The following is a 20,709-nucleotide window of genomic DNA, read 5'->3' on the forward strand; positions in this document are numbered from 1 at the left end:
GGATATTAGTGGTATGATGGTGAGTTTTAAAATCATTACATGGAAAAAGGAAAATAGAATGCCTGTTAAATTGATTGAAAGAGAATAAAGGCATATGCAATATTGTTTTAAGACTCATTGCCCTCCCTTCTTAAATTAAATACTGTGTTTGTTTGGAAAACAGCTGTGGCCTGTGTTATGGCTGAGTTGGGAATAACCCCCTCCTCTGTATAGAGCAATGAGCAGCTATGCTATGGATGTATGCATCAGAATCTCCTCTTTTGCTTACTCTTAGTTTTTAAGCACAAACAGTGTGCTTAGTTTTCTATATAACCCAGGCAAAGAAGACTATCTCTGTCTCTAAGAACTTCAAAGCTAAAAGTGGTCTTTATTGATTAATGCCAGCCTAACTCTCTGAATCTTAGGTATGGCCACTCCCTTGGAGTGAAACCAAGCTGAGTTCCTCATTCAGCCTGTTTTACCCAGCACAGGTGAGAGGCATCACCCAATTAGGAGTTTATAAAAAAGGACTGATGCCCACTCTCAGAGTAACAAACATTCTGGATGTGAGATTGCTGGGGAGGAGGGAGGGTTTGCCTCAGATCAGGCATAACATTTAGGCTGAGTCTGCTGTCTCCCTGGCTAGTGTTTTCATTTGGGCTTTCTTCTTATGTTTGTGTTAATTATTTGCTGGCCACCCAAGGTCTAGGAGTAGTGGATTGAGCTTCCTCTACTTTCTAACACAAAGCACAGCAATATGTCTGACAGGATTTTTCACTCTTTGATACAGACTTGCACCATGTATTGTGGCCTCTCTGAAGTCTGCCTTCTATCCTAGCTCTCTCATAGCATTCAATACAGCACAGGCTTACATTTGCTTTTTAAAAATTTACCCCCACAAAAGGCAGGAAATGAGGAGATTCAGATCCATGCAAAAGGCTTACTTCTGTTTTCATGTGTGTCATTGTAAGGAAGGGTCTTTTACATGACATGTCTGCAACATAACTTTAATATGTCTAGAGCACATATATGCACTTTTCTATTTACAGGCCACATGTATGTGCTAAGTCAGTGTGTGACTGGTTACAAACTCAAAAAAAAAAAAGAAAAGTGACACTCTCCTGAACAGCAGTGGGCTCAGTGAGTGACCCATCCTTCTGTTTCACTGACTAAACAGAGAGAAAAAAAATCAGGAGCAAAATCTGTGGCACAGCTCTAGAAATTAAAGAATAGGCAGTTGGTTTTGTATCTGCTGCTGAGATGTGTGGAGTGTGACACTGCTTTGGGAAAAACTAGTAAAATCAAACTCAAATCTAATTGCCTGAGCCTTTAGTTCAGTATTCCATTCATGGCTGTTAAGTGAAAAGCCCTTGTGCTTCCATCTTCAGCATGAAGGGCCCAGGTAGAGGCAGCTGTTCTAGTGCCTCAGTGTTTGCACATTGCAGCATGGGGTCCCCAAAGCAGCAACAGAATTAGAATTTCAGGCAGGGCATCTGCACCACATTGATCAATCTAAATAGTCACAACAGAGATCTTAGAGGCATTAAGGCCAACTAATGAACACAGGTGTAGCTAATGAGTTACTGGGGTGGACATCTAAAATATGACTTAGACTTGACACTGACTGTATTACCTGTGCCAGTCTTAATCCAGTCTAGAGAGTCTACATCGGGAATAAGGAGAAAGGTAAATCTAATTAATCTAATTAGTCTAATTAATGCCAGTAAATGTGGACAAATCCAAATCTGTGTGCACCAAATGAGAAACTCTCTTTCCTGCTGCCCCCACAAATCAAACTGATGCTGGTTAGCCAAAAATACTATCTGAGCTGTCTCTGGTTTGTAACATCGTGTCTGATGTGTACACAGTTATCTCTGTGCCATCTGCAGAATGTGCTGTGTGCTAGTGCTTGACATGGGAGGGAGGATGATTGAAAAGCACTAGTAAGAGGCCATTTCTCCTTCTCCCTGTTCCCTCTTTACCTTTTCTGCTTGTGGCTCTTTTCCCATTTTGTGCTTTTGCTGCTGGATGTTAATTGGTCTAAACCCAAGAAATTATATTTTTAAGGTAACTAAACTATTGCATGATCCCTTTTTCAGGAGTGAAATGGGCCAAGTTACTAGATGGGAATTTAACAGTGTTGAGAGCTGGGCAGGTGAAGCAGCTGAGTATTGGATCTGCATACCTAGAACCTCAGCAGTATCACTCTCTGTAAAGTGATTTTTAATGAGAAGAAATTAGTAAGAATTAGATTTGCATCTGTTCCCTTTGTCAAAGCCAGAGAGGATTGTAAGAGGCCTTTTGTTAATATTTTATAAATTGAAATAAATAAAACTAAAATATGTGATGAATAAACAAGAAGAAAAACAAACACAAAAAATGTACGTCAAGCAGAGTTCTATGTTCATGGGGTTCAGAAGTGCCAGAGATGCTGTGACGTCTATTAGAGACTTTGTTACTGAGATTACATGGAAGGCACTCAGATTTTATGGTGTTGGGTGGCAATATAAAACTCTAGGATACCCTCGTTTCTCATGGGCTATTTGAGATATCTGCTCCTGTCTCTGCACTGTCAATGATGCCAGTGTTCATTGCCTGCTTGTTACTTTTTCAACAAAACATCTTCATGCTGCCTTTCTTCATAGGAAAAGTTCCCCAGTAATATCCACAAAGCTATATCATTATCCTCCTTCAAATCCCTCCTTATAACCCTCCTCTGCTGTGGTACCTACAAAGAATTTGACAACAGTTAGGTAACTAGAGTGCTGAGATGACTCCTGGTATTGTCTCATTGCTTTTTGATGGTCCTTCATCTGTCTCACTATAGCCACCTGTTGGTTTTTGGTTTAGACTGTAAACTCTGTGGGGCAAGGACCAACTTCTTGGTCTGTTTTTGTAAGTGCCTTGCTCAGTCCTGGTCCATGACCAGGGCTGCTAGCTGCTACCACAATACAAATAAATAATTAGGCGAGTTAAGTGAGGCCCTACACTCAATTTTATGGCATTTCTTTGTCTGTATGTTATCTGATAATTTTCTAATGCTATATCCAATCCAAATTTCTGGGAATGTTCTAGGCATCAATGGACAAAATCCACAAAATCGCATTGATTTTCGTGAAAACCAGAATAACGAGATTAGGAGGAAAATCCAGGCCTCCAGACTGGGGACCCCTTCTAGCTATGTGGGAAGAAATGGATATGGCTATGGTGGACAAGCATTACCCATATTATATGCATTGGCTTTAAGAAGCCTAATATTGTACCTGTCCTTAAAGCAATTTATTATCTATTTCCCCAGGCTTAGAAAGTCTCTACTTTACCAGTACACACTATGTTGGAAGAATACAATACATTCTGCATGTGTTGCTACGATGCTGCAAGTGCTTGTGTAAGAAAAGTGCATCCTGGGAGCATTCTCCTAATATTCTGGATGTACTGTAAACACAGTTGTGTTAATCTGGCTAAAGTAGGTGTGCACGACACCTAAAGATCAACATACTTAATTTCTGAATGAGTGCCCAAAACACCAGAAGGGAGAGTATAATTGCATTTTTTTTATCTTGGATGCATATTACAAATATTTTTATATGGATTATTAATTGGCATATTAAAATACTACTGATCAGATCTTTAGTGTATGCATGATCATAATGGAGGATATAAGATAGAATTGTTATATATTTTGGCTGTTATACCTAACTGTAAAAATATCAAGCCCATGAATATGTAAATAAGGAATATGACCACTACATGACCTCCTTACAACACTTAATTTATTTCTATTGAACAATAAACCTAGAAATGATTGCAAATGTTCAGGTATCTTAAAAATACACATTTATTACTCCACAAATGCAGTGGCTTCTCTGCAATATCTGCAAAAACACAAATATATTGCCATAAACTTAAATTTCCTTGTATAATATGGTGGTATTTTCATGCAATAAAAATTACAGAATTGTATTATCATAAAATACAAAGATATACTTACATATTTGATTTGCACTGAAATAATTAAAAAAAAATATGCCTGCAAGGCATCAGTTTTCAGCACTGTTCTAAGTCAAGTTTATGCTATTGTAGACGTTTCTACTGTTTTTTTTTTAAATAGTTATTATAACTTTTACTCTTTTGAGCAAGGAATAGACCAATAAATAGATAGCAAAAAATGAACCCTTAAGGCCTGATCTTGCATGCCTTTGTCATGCAAAATTCCCAGGAAAGTCAGTTGGAGTTCATTGGAAAGTTTTAGAAGTATTTTCAGAAATTTTCAGTGTAACAAACTGAGAAAAGAGAACATTACTTATCTTACAGCAATGAATTGCGGCTAATAGTATTACAAATAGCATACGGATAGTACAATGGGTTGTGGAAAACCACAAAGAGGTTATATAATGCATCATGAAGAATGATTAATACACAGAGCATTTGAATATTTTATGCAGATTCAGGTTTAGTACTGTGGTTCTGGTAAGGGAGTTAGAGATGTAAACCAGAGTTAGTGATCAACCTTGCAAACGATTGTGAATGATAGATGTATGCCATGAATTACACCAGTAGTTTTGCTTGTGTACCAAGTACAGAATCAGGCTCTAAAATAAGAGATACAATCAAAAGAGATGCAGAGATTCAAAACAAAAATAAATTGTTAATAGGAACCAGCCCATTCACATATAAAATAGAGCCCTACAATAACTTAATTTCATTCATTACATACACTGCAATGAGCAGTGCACATCTTTAGTCTTGTTTTTGCCAGTGGTACAGTGAGATATGAGTGGCACATTCTTCATGTTTTATTTCAAATAAAGTTTCCATGCCACTACTGCAAGAGTGTTTTTGGCAGTATGGTTTCCTATTCATCTACTGCCTGTAATGCCATCACTATACTCCCAAAACTCCCACTGTGTTTTTGAAAGATGTAAGGAACTGGAATTGAGCCATAACCACACAGTCACAATTGTTCTTAAATCTCCTTACACTAAAAGGCCTTGCATGTGAACTTAAAGACCAGGATAAAACATGTGATCTCCATCTTCCAGAACTTCAGAGGGTCTAATTACTGCTTCTACTAGCATTTAGAATTGTATAAACAATAAAATACTAAAATCTTTACCTATAGTAAGCCACATGGAATGTGAAAAGCACTTCTTGAATTATTTTAGAAAATGGATTTTTTTTTAGCTATGAACAAAAACAATATAAACAACAGCAGAAAAGAATGATTCCTTTCCTCAGTCAAGGATTAGCATTGATGACCTTGGCACTAAAGGTAAACATTTGTTTAATGTTCTGGTTGCAGAGGTAGAACAACTAGAAAGCTGGGAGCTCTGTGATCTTATCCCACTTAGTTCTGCTCACCGAGGACCTTAGTCATAAATAAGGGACACAAGTACAGACTAGAAAATACATTATTTCACTGTATAGCAGAAAGACTATGCATTAAACTCTTGATTCCTAAAGATGTATATCTCTGTGTCTGTGTAAAATATTGTGTACAAAGGACCATGGTACTGATGAAACAGGTGAACACACAAAAAAATCCTATTGCCCACAAAAGTTTTATATGTAACAAATGAAGTTTTGCACAGGGCATTATTTGAAATAGATAAAAAGGGTGCAATCAAATGCCCACTGACCTCTATAGGAGGACTACCATGGACTTTAATAGGCATTGGATCAGGCCCAATTTGTCCTAAAGATTATACAGTTTTAATCAAACACCCATAAAAGCAACACAGAAATCAGGACAATGCATCCCAATCAAGTAAAGAGGCAACATTAAAATTACCACAATATAATTATTATAGAATCTGCCACACCTCAAACAATACATACCCCATAGACAGCAAAGAGAAGGAGAATTGGTAAAATATACTGGAGTGCATAGGCCAGAATCTTTTCACATATTTTTTTCTAAAGCAAAACATACATTTTATGTTGAGAACATACAACTATAAATGATACAAATTAAAACAGTCAGTGGGGTTACACCAGGGATGAATTTGGCCCATCATATTAAACCTTATTGTTTTCTGTTTAACAGTAAAGCAAATATGCATCCATGTCTTACAATTTGTCTTCTTTTTACAGTTACTATATGCATGTAATCTCTTCTGTAGGGAGTATGTGTAAATAGGCGTCAGTAAAACTATTTCCCAGATGGGTATTAGTGAGCTACTTTGCATGCATTATTTAAGATAGAAAATGAGTACTAAAATTATTTTGTACTCAGTGTGTTTCAAATATATGGTACAATAATTCTAAAAGTCTCTTTGTCATGCCATTTGCTTCTCAGAGATCAAGATTTAGAAATGCCTTTAAGTGAGACAGAAATAGTGTGCGCACAAATGTTTTCCAGATCTTGTTTCCTTAGGAAATAATATGTTGCACTTCAACAGTGCATTCTGGGCAACCAGAATTTGACCCCTAATGATTTGACCTAGAAGCAGTGATGATGAGATGTCCTCACTGGTGCTTTGCTGTTTAGTGCTTGATGCTATGAGGACATTTCTGCTTATGGAAAAATAAGTAACAAAAAGGGGAAATAATGAACAATAAACAAAGCCTGAATTGAAAAAGTCAGTTAATTCCTAAACACTGTAACTTCAACTTCAGAGACCACTTATACCATGTGCTAAATACAGCAGTGAATGGGTTCTATTGCTTTTTCTATTACAGTATATTCTAATAGAGCTGCAGAGAGCCCCTTACAATGGAGGGGGTTTCTGACATTAACTTGTAAGGAGTGCATCCACGCCTGTCAAATTTTGATCTTTCATTCCCATCACTACCTACATGCCTCACAATTTTGGTGTGCCATCATTTTATTGGTGAAAATTATTTACATGAGAGAGAAAGAATAATGAAACCGAGGCTATAGAACCATTTACACCAACAGACTGAGGCTCACAACATTTGAGTTCCATGCATTAATAATTCTTGTGCCCTTCATTTTCCATCTTTGTCACACACTGCAATCCACATTTGAGCCTTGGCAAGTTGAGGTATGCTTGCACCCACTTATCTCTCAGAGCTTTTTTGTCCGATTCTTTTTATCAAACACAAGAAAGAGACAATTCCTGATGCACACGTTGAGTGCTCTGATATGACTATTGGAATGGAGAATGAAGGTAAAGAGCTGTTACTTTGGAAGGTACCTATTTAAAAGAATCAAAATTAATAAGTAATATCTCTGCTATGGGGCAATGAGCTGGTTGGGAATTTGCAACAGAAAGGGGAAGAGAAAGAGAGTAAAGCAATATATGCCTTGGATCAAGACAAAAATTTGAGTCTTTAGATCCATTACCTTTACAAAAATAAAATGTAAGTGGAAGGGGATGGTGTCTGAAAACAAAATGCATGAGTGGGGGGCAAGGTGTTCCTAGAAAAATGTTCAAAGCATAGGGCTAAGATCGTACATTCCATTCAAACATAAAGGAGGATGTCTGTATGGATTCATTTGCTGATTGGTAATCAGCTGGAATGTTACTGCAGGGCAGAAGGAAAAGGGAAAAAAATCTCTTTTTAAGTTTATGACTCAGAGCTGGGGAGGTAAATGTTCTTCTGTAGCTGGCACAGAAAGGGCAAAAGGGAGGGGAGTATTTATTTTAGACCTGTCTTACTAAAATAAGCTAACTCTTACTTCAACCATTAGAGCAGGGATAGTTTATAGTAGTATCAAGGAACATTAACATAGGTGGATATTTATTCTCTGTATAGAGCTGGCTCCCGATATTAGGGCCTATTCAAGCTCTCATAGCTCATATTATATACTATGTATGATAGGATGTGGATGTTCACAACTCTAGGAAGAACCATCGTCTTCTACAGTTTAATTACTAACAGGACATACGATTTACCTAGCTTTGTCCTAAAAATAACTCTGCAACTGGTATAAAAATGTTGACGTCTCTTACCCTCCCTCCCCCCAAGTTGTGCCTGCACACTTGAATATTTTTCAAAAGATTTTTATGAAAATTTGATTCTGCGCAATTTTCATCACTTATCAGTTTCCACATAAAACTGTGGAAGGTAAGCATGTCTTGTTGTTTTACATAAAATATTGTTTTACACTGGTTATTCCTTTTGTTTCATTCGTAGACACTGAAAATTATACATCAACACAGCAGAAATTGCCTTGAAATAGTTTGCATCTATTAAAAACACTCTCTATCCATTATGCTTCATGAATATAGAGTAAGGATGCAAACATGGCAACTTTCTTAAGATCTGGTAACAAACAGATTTTGATAGCTTTTGTGTGGATGTAATTATAATGAGATATATGCACAGTACAATAATTGAATGGTGTAGTAGAATTGATGGCTTGATTTCAGTAATAGTAAGCTAAAGCCACTATGCAGTAGAATAAGCCACTAAGCCTAACATAGAAAAGGCTTCTGAAACAATTAGAAAGGCAATATCCACAGCTGGAGCAAAGTCAAGAGATCTCCTGTCCTAATGAAAAGTTAAGACAGATACCAGAAGGTTATGTACAGTACTTTATTTTACACTTAGAATAAAGTAAACAAAAGGGTAAACCTAACACCACCTTTCTTCCATTATTGAGCAGCATTTTATGGCTACCCACTGTATACATTTCCAGTAACACTAGGGTGACCAGATGTCCCGATTTTATAGGGACAGTCCCAGATATTCGAGGCTTTTTCTTATATTGGTGCCTATTACTCCCCACTCCCTGTCCCAGTTTTTCACACTTGCTATCTGGTCACCCTAAGTAAAACCTAAATCCAAAAGAACTTATGCCCTACTAACTCAATGAGTTGAAAAAATAGAATAACATCTGATTCGTTCACTTGTAATTTGCACAGCTCCTTGCAGCTATGAATAGACATGCAAAGAGATTAAATATTTTGGACCAGATCCTCTGGTGCAGTGCAACCAATTTGTGCCACTCCACTAATGGATTCTCTTTGGAGAATCCGTTAGTGAAGTCAGTATATCCAGCCCCTCAGGGATTGGTCCAGTGCAAGGAGAAGCCTGAGTCGACAGAAAGGCTCTTATATGTAGAGAGTGCAGCCAGAGGAAAGCGGGTCTGGCTGAGGTGCTCTTAAACTGCATGATCCTCAGCTATTTAGTCCCATGAGACTGTTAGCACCTGTCATTAATTAGAGCAGCCTGAGGGTTTCTCTAATTTACACCAGGGGCCAATCTTGTAAACAGCAATCCTAGTTCTGAGGGAGTGCAAAGGTGAGCTTTACATCATCTTCTCAATCTTTCCCAAACACACTGTGCTGCATGCTCCTTGCTCACATGCAAAGATCTGACCTGTTCACGTGCCATGTTAAAATGTGTCCGAGTCAACAATCTGCCATTGAAAAAGAGCAAAGAAAGAAACTGAACTGTTTTCTCCAAGGGTGTTGCATAGCAAGTATTTTTCGTCATAGTAGGCAATCCAGTGTTCAGAACTGGCAATCATTGAAATCCATGAATTCAGTTCTTTAAGAACTATCTACCTCTGCTACAGCTTTAGAATATTGATTTTGTGACTTTTTCAATTATAGTACGCAGTGTTCAGTATATATTCATCATTGCAACCTGAGAATGATTTTTTCAAGAGACGTGTAGGCTTTTGGCCTATTGCCTTGAAACTGTAGTCCTAGCTGCTGCCTGTAGAAGAACATACTGAGCTACACATATTTAAATTGGAATTCTCGGATTCAGCTTCTGTCTCAGCTTCATCAGTAGTTTCAGGAGGAGAAATCGATTCATTCATTTGATCCTGACCCCTCTTCAGCCTGTGCAGAACATAAGAGTAACATGTTACATGCTTTCTCCGCACTGCAAATGTTTGTAGGCACAATGATTGAAAAAATTCATATGGAAAATGAGTCCTAAGGCGCCCCTGCCATTCACATATACTAATTTATCACCAGGGTTCTCAACTTAGGGGTCACAGTTAGGTGTCAGGGGGGTCACAACCACCCTTTAATTCTCGGAAAGCTAAAGGGGCCTGGCTAGATTCTTGCTAAATAGGAGGGAAATCCCAGTTTTGGAAAAGTTTGAGAACCAATGACTTAGCCATTGCAGTGAATGCTCTCTCTTTATGTGCTAAGTATCAGTTGCCCTTGTAATACATGAAACAAATGCATGAATAAATATAATACATGAAACAGACATCTGAGTTTCTTCAATAATTGAGATCCAGCCAAGCCATATCCTAACATTTTCATAAACTGCTGTATAAAAGTCTTGCTGACTATAGGGTACCAGAACCCAAACAGCTGCAGGTGTATTCTAATTATATTTTAAACACAATGGCATATTCAATACTGTACAAGCCATAAGGGGATATCTAGTAATCTGCTGTGATGAGTTTACAAACTTTGATGAGCTTTGTTCACAGTGGGATTCCTTACTTATCTCCTATTTTAGGAGGAGTTGCTTCCTATCACACTGTTTTAATTTAATAGAAAAAATGTCATGAATATTTTCAGCCAATAGGAGAAAGCAGATATTTTGATTGCAGTGCTTTCATTCACCCATTGCAGAGCATGGAGGGCATTTTACCATATTTCTTTCATTTCCCATGTCATCAAAAATAGTGACTGGGAAAGTATTATGGGTATATTCAAGACTCAGAATCATAAGTATTTTAAAATCCATGTTTTGATTTAAGTATAGAGTATAATCACCGAGGCTTTTTGGAGTTGTTTTTCAGCTCCCTTTGTTAGTTAAGCTTTAAACAAACACAGGGCCTGAGTCTGCTCCACTGAAGTCAATAATGCAGAACTGGGCCATTGATTAGATTCTCATACTTATGGCTCCCAAAAATCTGTTCTTGTGAACCCCAATGCTGCTAAGTAAAAAGAAGCCCCCTTTCCTTCTGAAAACACTCCCCCTCACTCACTTCTCTCTGTTAAAAATGACAAAGTCTTGCTGGATTGCTTCGAGACATTCCTGAAGATAGTCATTTTCCTGTTTTGAAAAAAGCAAAAGATTATGTGCATGAGAAGTCACTATAGAAAACAGTAAGCTGTAGATGTGACTATTGCTATGTCTAGATGTACATGAATATAATGTAATCAGTGAGTAGGAATTTCAGCCTAAATTGATGATGAAAACAAGCACCTTCATTTTTTTCACGTTTTAATCAGTGTTCTGTTTTCAATTCTAGTGCCATAATTTCCTTACTACACAGAAAACATGTTAAATACACACAATCCTTTACTATATAATAATCTGTTTTATACAGGGTGAAATTGACCCTGGTGCAGAGAGGAAGCATAAGGCCAATACACTACGCCTCACACTTAAATCCTCAAAACAGGTCTTATGCAGGATTTAAGCAGTATGTAGGCCTTTAACTACCCTATGTCAGAGGTGAATTTCACCCATAACGACTTTCATCCTGATGGATCACACAGTGCCTTCAGAGCTACATACATACAGCACCATCAGGGAGATTGGCAGGACATACAGAGGCTGGAAAAAAATGTAGCAGTGCACACCTGCACACAGAGGACTCGTGATGTCTCCTGAACTTTACCTCTTCTTTCTTTTATCCTCCACATCACCATCTACTTAACACACATAGGCCCTACTTAAGACTGACACGTGTCATCATACCCACCTTCCACACACATTTGGCACACATTTATACCTGGCACATATTTCTGCCCGCCATCCCTACACACATGTGCAAACACAACCATACACACACAACATTCATTCATACCCATCAGACACCCAACAACATCTGGCAACCTCACACTTTCCCCCACCTAGCCTATACATATTCTGAGTCAGCTGACACACCACACACACCACTAGACATTCTTTCTAGGCTCTCCTGCCAACTGATTGGAGGAAGGGTTGGGAGGGACTTAGCAACTGAAGGAATCTCCCCTTGCAGAGGCCCAGGGGCAGGGAAGCCTGAGAGGCCTTCAAAATCTTCACCCTTTTCTCACCAAAGCTCCAGGGATATTTTGCCCAAAGGGAAGGGACTTTTGAGGGAAGTGGGAAGCAGATACAAGCCTCTGCAGGGGCCCAACTCTGATAGCCTATCCGTCAACAGCCTCTGGCTTGCCATTGGTCTAGAACCAAACTGCACTGCCCCACTCCTTCTGTGCCTGGGCTGCAGCAAGCAGCCTGCTGCACCACCCGATATGGAGATCTGTCAGTGTCTCTGCTGGGCTTCTTCCCCATTCTGGTCCAGGCCAATGCTCAGGTCTGTTACAGACAGTGGCACTGTATGAGGGGGACTTAAAATACATAATTGCCTCGTGAAGCACAAAATGACCTGGAATACGGAGTGCTTTTAACTCACTTGTCAGGGAGTGCCTCCGAATGGTATTAAGTTTGCTTATTCTGGTTTTTTGGCTTCCTGAATTCTTCTTCCAACCTTTTACAGTAGCCCTCATTGACAAACGTTAACTATCCCTGACCGAGGAAATGATCTACTGTTGAGGAATTGATTCAGCCCACAAACGAGGGAGGATTCAAACAGATACTTCTTGCTGTTTGTAAGATAGCTGGTATTCTTTAAACCAGTGTTTTTTATTTGGGGGATAATTTTAGTGCTCATGAGACTAATAGAGGCAAGGAACACTGCCCTGAGTCCAAAAGTAAGTGGTTAGGTGTTGTGAATGCTTCCTCACATAGATTTACCAATACACATCAATTACAGCCTATCACACCCCTTACAAATACTGGGCTTTCCCTGAGATGAAGTTAGTCTACTATGCCAAATGACGTGATGGTTATTTTATGGGGACATGATCATCATGGAAAAGATTGAGAATCCCGCATTCATTTCACCAGTGACCTGAGTCTAACATTAACCCTGGCTCTCAGGATGAAAAATAATTATATAACCTAGTTTCTAAAAGAATGGGTGTTTCCTCAATATTTTTTTCTAACCAAAACCAAAACTATTGCGGCCAGTAAAAATGACCCTAGAGCAGTCTCATGGAACATTAATGGGAATTCACAGGAGACACCTAAGATCTGCCTTTTTTTGCCTGTTTCCAAAACTTCCTGCTACTTCTCAAAGGAAGGGCACTGTAAGGAAATCAAGAGTCAGCATACACATCCAAGAAAGATCTACATGAAAAGAGTGTTTCCCATGCATTACTGAGAATACTTTAGATCAGGATTGCACAAGATATCCTAGTGTTTGGTTAGTAGTGTTGCAACACTCACTTGAGAATAGCTCTTGAGAACTTAAACATGCAGTATTTGAAATAAGCTGTGAGAAGCCAGTATGGTAATACTGCAGAATTTTATTATTCTTCCACGTAGGGGACTCAAATAAAGCTTTGAATCATTAATATTAGCTTCATCAATAGTTCTAACTTGCAATACATCTCATTTTACTAGGACTGTCAATTTCGCAGTTAATGCATGAGATTAACACAAAACAAATTGACTAGATTTAAAAAATAGTAATGATTCATTGCAGTCCTAATTGCACTGTTAAACAATAGAATACCAATTTCAATTTATTTTAACTATTTTTGGATATTTTTCTACATTTTCAAATATATTGATTTCAATTACAACACAGAATACAAAATGTACAGTGCTCACTTTATATTATTATTTTTTGTTTATTTTACAGTGCAAATATTTGTAATAAAAGATGATATTTTTCTATTCATCTCATACAAGTCCATTCAGTCCTATTGTTCAGCCAATCTCTAAGACAAACAAACTGCCTGCTTCTTATTTACAATGTTGCCTGAAAGTGAGAATAGGTGTTCACATGGCACTGTTGTAACCGGCGTTGCAAGGTATTTATGTGCCAGGTATGCTAAACATTGGTGTGCCCCTTTATGCTTTGACTTGTAGGCTCTAAAGTTTTATATAGTTTTTGTTTTTGAGTGCAATTATGTAAAAAAAAAAATTAAAAAAAAAATTCTACATTTGTATGTTGCACTTTCATGATAGAGATTGCACTACAGTACTTGTATGAGGTGAAATGAAAAATACTATTTCTTTTATCTTTTACAGTGAGAATATTTGTAATGAAAAATACTATAAAGTGAGCATTGTACACTTTGTATTCTGTGTTGTAATTGAAATCAATATATTTGAAAATGTACAAAAACATCCAAAAATATTTATAATACATTTAAATTGGTATTCTATTAGTGTTCAACAGTGCGATTAAAACCACAATTAATTGTGACTATTTTTTTAATCTCATGATTAATTACAATTATTTTTTAATCATTTGACAGCCCTACATATTACTAATAATTTTGTTCTCCTTTCACTGACGTGAGGGTCAATTCGGAGTAACTCCACAGAATTCAAAGGAATTACACAGGTGTAAATCAGTGTGTAGAAAACTCACAACCTAACTGTATAAATGGTACTGCATCTTACATGAAAATCTTTCTTCCTTATCTACATAGTGGATCTCTGGATGTTTATAGTTTCTTTATCAATGTGCACGGATCCCCCCACTCATGTCACTTTAGGGATAACAGAATAATGTGGAAGAGCTCTGGCATGCCAATGGAAGAGGAAAATTCAGCTCTCAGGCAGAGTCAGTCTGACTGTCCACTTGGCTGAATATTTTTATTACAATATATATATATATATAAATGAAAAGCCACCATGCAAAGTAACTGCTTTTATAACAATCCAGATTTCAACACCTCAGCTTTTTGTCCCATTGACCATTGTTTGTTTGAGCTATTCAAGAAAGGACTTACTGACTGTGAGCTGTCCTTGCTGTTGTCCCTGGACTTGTTTTTTGCAAGTCTTTTCTTCTTTTTATGCAAGGGTCTTGACTCCAGGATCATCTCTTCTAGCTCAAAGGTGGGATCGCAATGCAGACGGCCTTTCTGTTAGAATGGTACAAAGGTACTGACTGAGCTTAGCTCTGCGATGTATCAGAATATGTTTCGGCTAATACATTTAGGAGTTACTTCAGTCATAGAAATCCTTTGTCTTAAGTAAACAGCAATCATTGTTCAATAAGGGTAAACTGATTAGGTCATCACTTTTGCTTACATTAGGAACAAAGCCTGGCTCCACCTTTTTCTCACAGACATCATCCCAGATGACATTTGATAAGTACGCTGAAGTTTGAACGTCAGCAAGGCTGGAAAATCGATGCTCAGGGTTCACTGTCAATAGCTGAAATGACAAGTACTGCAGTAAGACATGGTCTGGCCTGAGAAAGAACAGGCATACAGAATCATTTTGCTTTTAATCATGCTCTTATAATTAACTAACAGGAAAAAACTTTCTGGGAAATGATGCATATTTTGTATATTCATACATGTATTATCTGAAAAAAACCAAACCAAACAAAAAATCTTGTTAAAAGAAAATCATTGAGGTTGCAAACTCAAGCACTCAAATGTTAGGAAATGACATAATTAAGGTAGCCTGTCCACCCTTAATTCAATCCCCTTGTGTGTCTGCTTTATGATATCTGACCACATACTATATTTTTCACAGGATCCCTGCCTCTTTCAGTGCACTGGGTGGAAGGTGGTCAATATTTCATTTTCTCCTCATTATTCAATGTATGGCCCAATGGCTTATTTACTGTGCACTATTCAAACCCTGCTCTGAAGACAGAATTATTAATTTCCTCAACGGCACCCATCACTATAGTATCTGAGTGCATCACAAACATTAATGAATATATTGGCACACTACCCCTGCAAAATGATGGGGTGGGATTATCTCCATTTTATAGATGGGGTATTGAGGTACAATGAGATCTAGGTCAAAAGTATCCAGTAAGTTTGGCTGCACAGTTTGAGGCATTGGGTCCTGGTTTTTCAGAGAATTTAGCACTTTAAAATCCCTATTTCAGAAGAATAAAATATTCTAGGCAGTGAAGTTATATAGGATTATTACAGTTTTTGGTAAGATAAAATCGGTCTTCAGTCTTTTATGTCCAAGGTGATTACACAGGGAAATGTAATGTGCTTCACTCTGCTCCAGTTCGGTGAATATATCTAGAATTTGACAAGCATCCAGGATTCTGGATGTTTATGTGAACTAAAACAGTTCAGGAGAGGATGGTGTCTTATTGCTTACAGAAAGCCAAGAACTAACACTCATAACTTCAGTCCTGATATCAGCACAACAAAGCAGAACTCTTAGGATGTGAAAGTTTCACTGTGGTAATATTAATTTTATTATAATTTTCTTAGCCATTGGGACTGATAAAATGTTCCTGCATAACATCTGATTCTTTGTGTGGTCAATCCATTTTTCGCTGTGATGTACTATAGCAAAACAGAGCCTTTGCTATGTTCTCAGCAGTACTGCTTATGCATCTGTTACCCTTCTGATGTTTAACTACTTTGTGTGCAATGAAAACAATCCTCCTGTCCTTCCAGTTTATGTATACACATCACACACTCTTGAGTAGTGAAACCTATACTAAGAACTACCTCCATGAAGTCTCCCACCCTGTCTTGAGAGCCCACTGTAAAGCATATTCTAGATTTTCAGTAAAATGTTGTTCAGTATAGAAAGTCTATATCTGCCAGGCAACTAATGCCTGATGGTCCCTCAAGCAATCACTTAAGATATGAGGGTGTGGAGTGATGTAAAGATTTTTACGGGTGTGAGTTTGGATGGGTGCAGAGCAAGCAATGCCATCATGCCAAATAAAAGCATTAAAGCCTTTATGCCTCCCCACATCATCATGTATAGGCCACATGTATTACATAACAGTTCAGAGCTAGCAGCCCATGCTAGATCCCAGTGGAAAGCTGGGAATCTCTTCCCATCCCCGTGCTTTACCCTTGTGTATAGTCCCACTCATAAGTGGTGCAGGGTTAATAAGATATTGGACATCAATGTCATTAGGTATGGTAAAGCTACCATTGGCTCATGACTGAACCTAACTGGGTTAATTGTGGGGGAAATTCCTCTTTTGGGGCCAGAAGAAGGAAACATTTGATTACTAGTCCCGATCTCTTGTTGGTCAGTCTAGTAAGATCAGGAAGTGCTGTGTAGTTAACATGCTCAGCCCATTGTTGGGGAAGAAATGTCCCACATTACTCCACAATTCCTTAGCCAGCTGATTAAGGAAAGATGATGCTGTGCTCCAAAGAGTCTTGTGAGGTTTGCTTCAGCTGGAAAGATTGTGGTTTTAGAGCAAGAAAACTGGTGGGATTCTTGGAGGCCTGGGGGATTTCCTGGTTTGGGGATGGTGACTGATAACTTTTGGATTATGGATATTTATTATTAATTTTCATATATACTGTTCCCTTTAAAAGCATGCATTTTCTGCGTTAATCCAGTAGATGGTGTATGTGATCTTACTGAGTAATTTTAGTGCAACAATAACTAACAACTCTGCTTCTTACTAAAATAAAATCTAATTATGTAAATTGTCCACCCAACATTAACTTATATTGGAGTCACTTATTTGCTGTCAGCGAAGTGTTTATCTTTTATACTCTTGATTAGTCACTTTTCTGAATCCTTTAATAAATAGAACACTAGGAAACCGACATCAGCTTCAAATTCACAGACTTTCTTAGATGCAAACAATAAAATGGAAGTGACAAAGCACATCTTTCCCAGGAAAAAAAGGAAACAAACACATTTCTAATTACTAGACAAACCAGAATCCGATTCACTGACTGCAGAATTGGAGAAAGAAAGCATTATCACAGCAGGATCACCAAACACCTATATATTTTATGCCGCAATCATTCTATGGTGAAAGGTAGTTATTTCAACAGTCAGCTGTGACTTTCAGAGAGTTGGAGGTAATACATTTCCATACAGGCAGTTATGTTAACAGTATCTTAACCTGAGCAAGTATATGATTATATCAGTTAAACCAATCAGTAACACACCTCACTTGCTAACTAACAGAAGAGAAGATGGATAAAAGAGCAAATGACTAATCAAATTATATTTTGGAGCAATTCAATTCCACTAACCATTGAATAAAGTACAAAGGAGTAGTCCCTCTTCAATGCCTGGGAAATTGTTAATATTTTGAAGCCAACAGATGACCAGTTTGTAATTAACTTATGGTAGCCAATATGGAATTTGTGACCACACAACTGAAATTGAACTGAAGAAACAGTATTTACCTTTCTCAATAAAGCAACCATTTCTTTTGACCATACTGATGAATACTGCACACTTACAGTACTAAACAGCTGAATTAAAGACTCTACAGGGTTACTGGAGTGGATGTCGAAGGGTCTCTGAGGAAAAGAAAATGAAAATATGAAAATAATACAATTCTTCCCTTTGAAAATAAGAAAAAAAATCTCAAAACATCAGTATATAAAACAGTAGAGGACACCACACCCATCCACGAAGAAGTTCGTACGCCATCACTCCTAAAGACCACCAGTCAACTTCAAAGGAGTAGCCTGTTCCGCCATTCAGAAAAGAGTGAAAAATCTCTGGAGCTTAAAAAAAAACAGAAAAGAAAACAATGTATTCACTCTGTCTGGTGTGTATGTTTACATCCAGCTGCAGATTTGGAGTAAGGGTCAGTTCATGGATGCCGGAATTATTTTTATTTAGTGCCATAGATGGGACTTCACAAGACAAACAAGAAACAGAGTCTCTGTCCCAAACAGCTTACTGTCTAACAGCTTAATCATACAAGGTGCAGAGTGCCCTCAGATCCCAGTGGGAACTGCAACTCCCAGGAACAGGTCCTAAGTTAAGGCATGAACAACAGGAATTGATTATGACATTGGGAGGAGGATGAGAGCAAACACAATAGGGTCATGAGGTGTTTTAGAGAGAATATTTTGCACCTCTTGAGGGTAGACTTCTTGATTGATTAACTTTTCATGTGCTAAATTAGTTCATTTATTTTGTGTTAGACACAAATTATAAAATATTATGTAAGTATTCTTTCCAAGTAAACTGTAGAGACAATGAACAGATAAATATTTCTTACCCATATATGGTTTGGTTCCAGCTAATGCAGTTGCTCTTTCACCATCTCTGATTATTGTTGCAATATTAAAATCTGTTAGGTGTGCATGACCTTGGAAGTAAAGACATATTTTTAAAGAGGAATTAATAAAATAGTCATGAATAGAACATTGTATAACCTAGACACACATTAAATTATTCTGAAAACATTTGATGCTCGTTTGCCTGCTCCTTTGGTAATGTGGCACTTGGCTCTCATTAAATGGTCATCATAGATCCTAGAGGTATTCTGAAGGTCCCAGTCTTTTCAGATGAAAAAATTGTCATTTTTCTGCCTTATTAAATGCCCAACTTGAAATGCTGTATTGTAGTCATTAAAAATGTCCAGTTTATACCAGGCCATATAAGTATCTATCTGATCAGAGCAAAAAATGAGCTACATATGGGCAAATGCATATACTGTTTTCTGCCCACACAGCAATGGTTATGTATTGTATCAGCTATAACTTACGGAGGCTTTTCCAAGGACAAGAAGATGCATTTTTTATTTCCACAGTACATAAATTAACTCCACATAAGGCATCCTTAACAATTACACATGCATTCATAAACACCCATTCTCCTTTATATCAGCAATGAACTACCCCTTTTAAAAATGTCTTTAATGCTTGTGTGGATTGTTGGTTTGACAGACCAAAAATCAATGAGGATAGTGAGGGAAAGACAGCCTATTTCCTTGCCACTGTAGGATTCTGAGCCAGAAACTTTCACAAAATAAATAAAATGTCTGCGCTGGAAAATTTTGTGGGCTTTTTGTTTTGTTTTGTTTTGTTTTGTTTGCCAATTTCTCACCACTTTCTGCAACCCAGTCACTTTCCAAAATGTAAAGGCAAAATTAAAAGAAAGGAACTAATTATTGGTTGGAAAGCAAAAGGATGAGAAAAACAGTGGTCAAACAAATTCAATTTTTGAAAAACAGAGAACATTTTTTCACTTTGTTGTGTTGTTTTGAGGAAGAGCAGTCCAGTGGTTAGGGTGAGAGTTTGGCCTTCAGGAAATCCAGGTTCAGCTCCCGGTTCAGCCACAGATTTCCCATGTGACCCTGAATAAGTGGCCTCCACCGAGACAGACAGGGATTAGTAGGATTTTCAGAAGTGTCTAGACACCTAACTGTCACTGAATTCTGCATCTTTAGGTGCTTAAATAGCTTTTAAAATCCAGCCCTTAGTATCTCTGCGCCTCAATTCTTCATCAGTAAGATGAAGATAAGAGTATCTCTCTTTCTGACAGAGGTATTGTGAGGATAAATACCCTAAAGATTGTGAGGCCCTCAGATGCTATGGTGATGGGCACTTTAGATACAAGTGACTGAACATTTTTTTAAAATGTTACGAATATTTTCAACCAGGCCTAGTGCTGAGCAGAAAGACGCTGAGCACAGTCATGATCACAAAATGGAGAGAGATGGAAAAGGCCTCCTGGATCATCCAGCCCATTTCCCTGCAAAAGCAGGATTGTTCCTGGAAGTATGTATTTATTATTCTGTACTGTCTGATTTCGATTCCAGACTGAAAGTATATTTCAGAACAAAGGGAAGCCTTATAATAGCAACACAAGTAGGAAGAGAAAAAGGAAATTGTGGAGACCTCTTTCAGAGCATAATTTCTTCTTTGCAGTTTCTTTTAGAGCCAGAGAACCCATTGTTTTGGGTCAGCTGTGCTAGGCTGTGGGACTGTAACATAAGCTGTCTCAGCCAGTGTCTGATGTGTCTCATTTGGGTGCTCATGATGAATTGTGAGACTTAGGTTTGGAGCAACTCAAGCTCCAGTTTGAGTTATCATGTATACCAAGGTTCAGCACAGATGG

At 37.8% G+C, this 20,709-nt stretch overlaps 1 protein-coding gene across 1 annotated transcript in view; it reads right to left on the minus strand.

Annotated features, from left to right (window-relative positions):
• Positions 1-3,799: 3,799 nt before the first annotated feature.
• The window catches only part of STK32C (serine/threonine kinase 32C), a 223,207-nt gene continuing 206,297 nt past the window's right edge, over positions 3,800-20,709 (minus strand). Inside the window, exons 6-12 of the mRNA XM_067533383.1 lie at positions 18,866-18,955; positions 18,259-18,362; positions 18,036-18,152; positions 14,968-15,093; positions 14,667-14,798; positions 10,853-10,920; positions 3,800-9,740 (exon numbers count right to left, since the gene is read on the minus strand). Of these exons, the coding sequence (XP_067389484.1) occupies positions 9,602-9,740; positions 10,853-10,920; positions 14,667-14,798; positions 14,968-15,093; positions 18,036-18,152; positions 18,259-18,362; positions 18,866-18,955 (776 nt within the window). The 3' untranslated portion in view covers positions 3,800-9,601. The remainder of the gene's footprint in view (positions 9,741-10,852; positions 10,921-14,666; positions 14,799-14,967; positions 15,094-18,035; positions 18,153-18,258; positions 18,363-18,865; positions 18,956-20,709) is intronic.

The sequence above is a fragment of the Emydura macquarii genome, unplaced genomic scaffold, assembly GCF_026122565.2.
Source record: "Emydura macquarii macquarii isolate MOO-44397 ecotype Brisbane River unplaced genomic scaffold, CSIRO-AGI_Emac_v2 contig_3343, whole genome shotgun sequence".
NCBI classification, from domain to species: domain Eukaryota; kingdom Metazoa; phylum Chordata; order Testudines; family Chelidae; genus Emydura; species Emydura macquarii.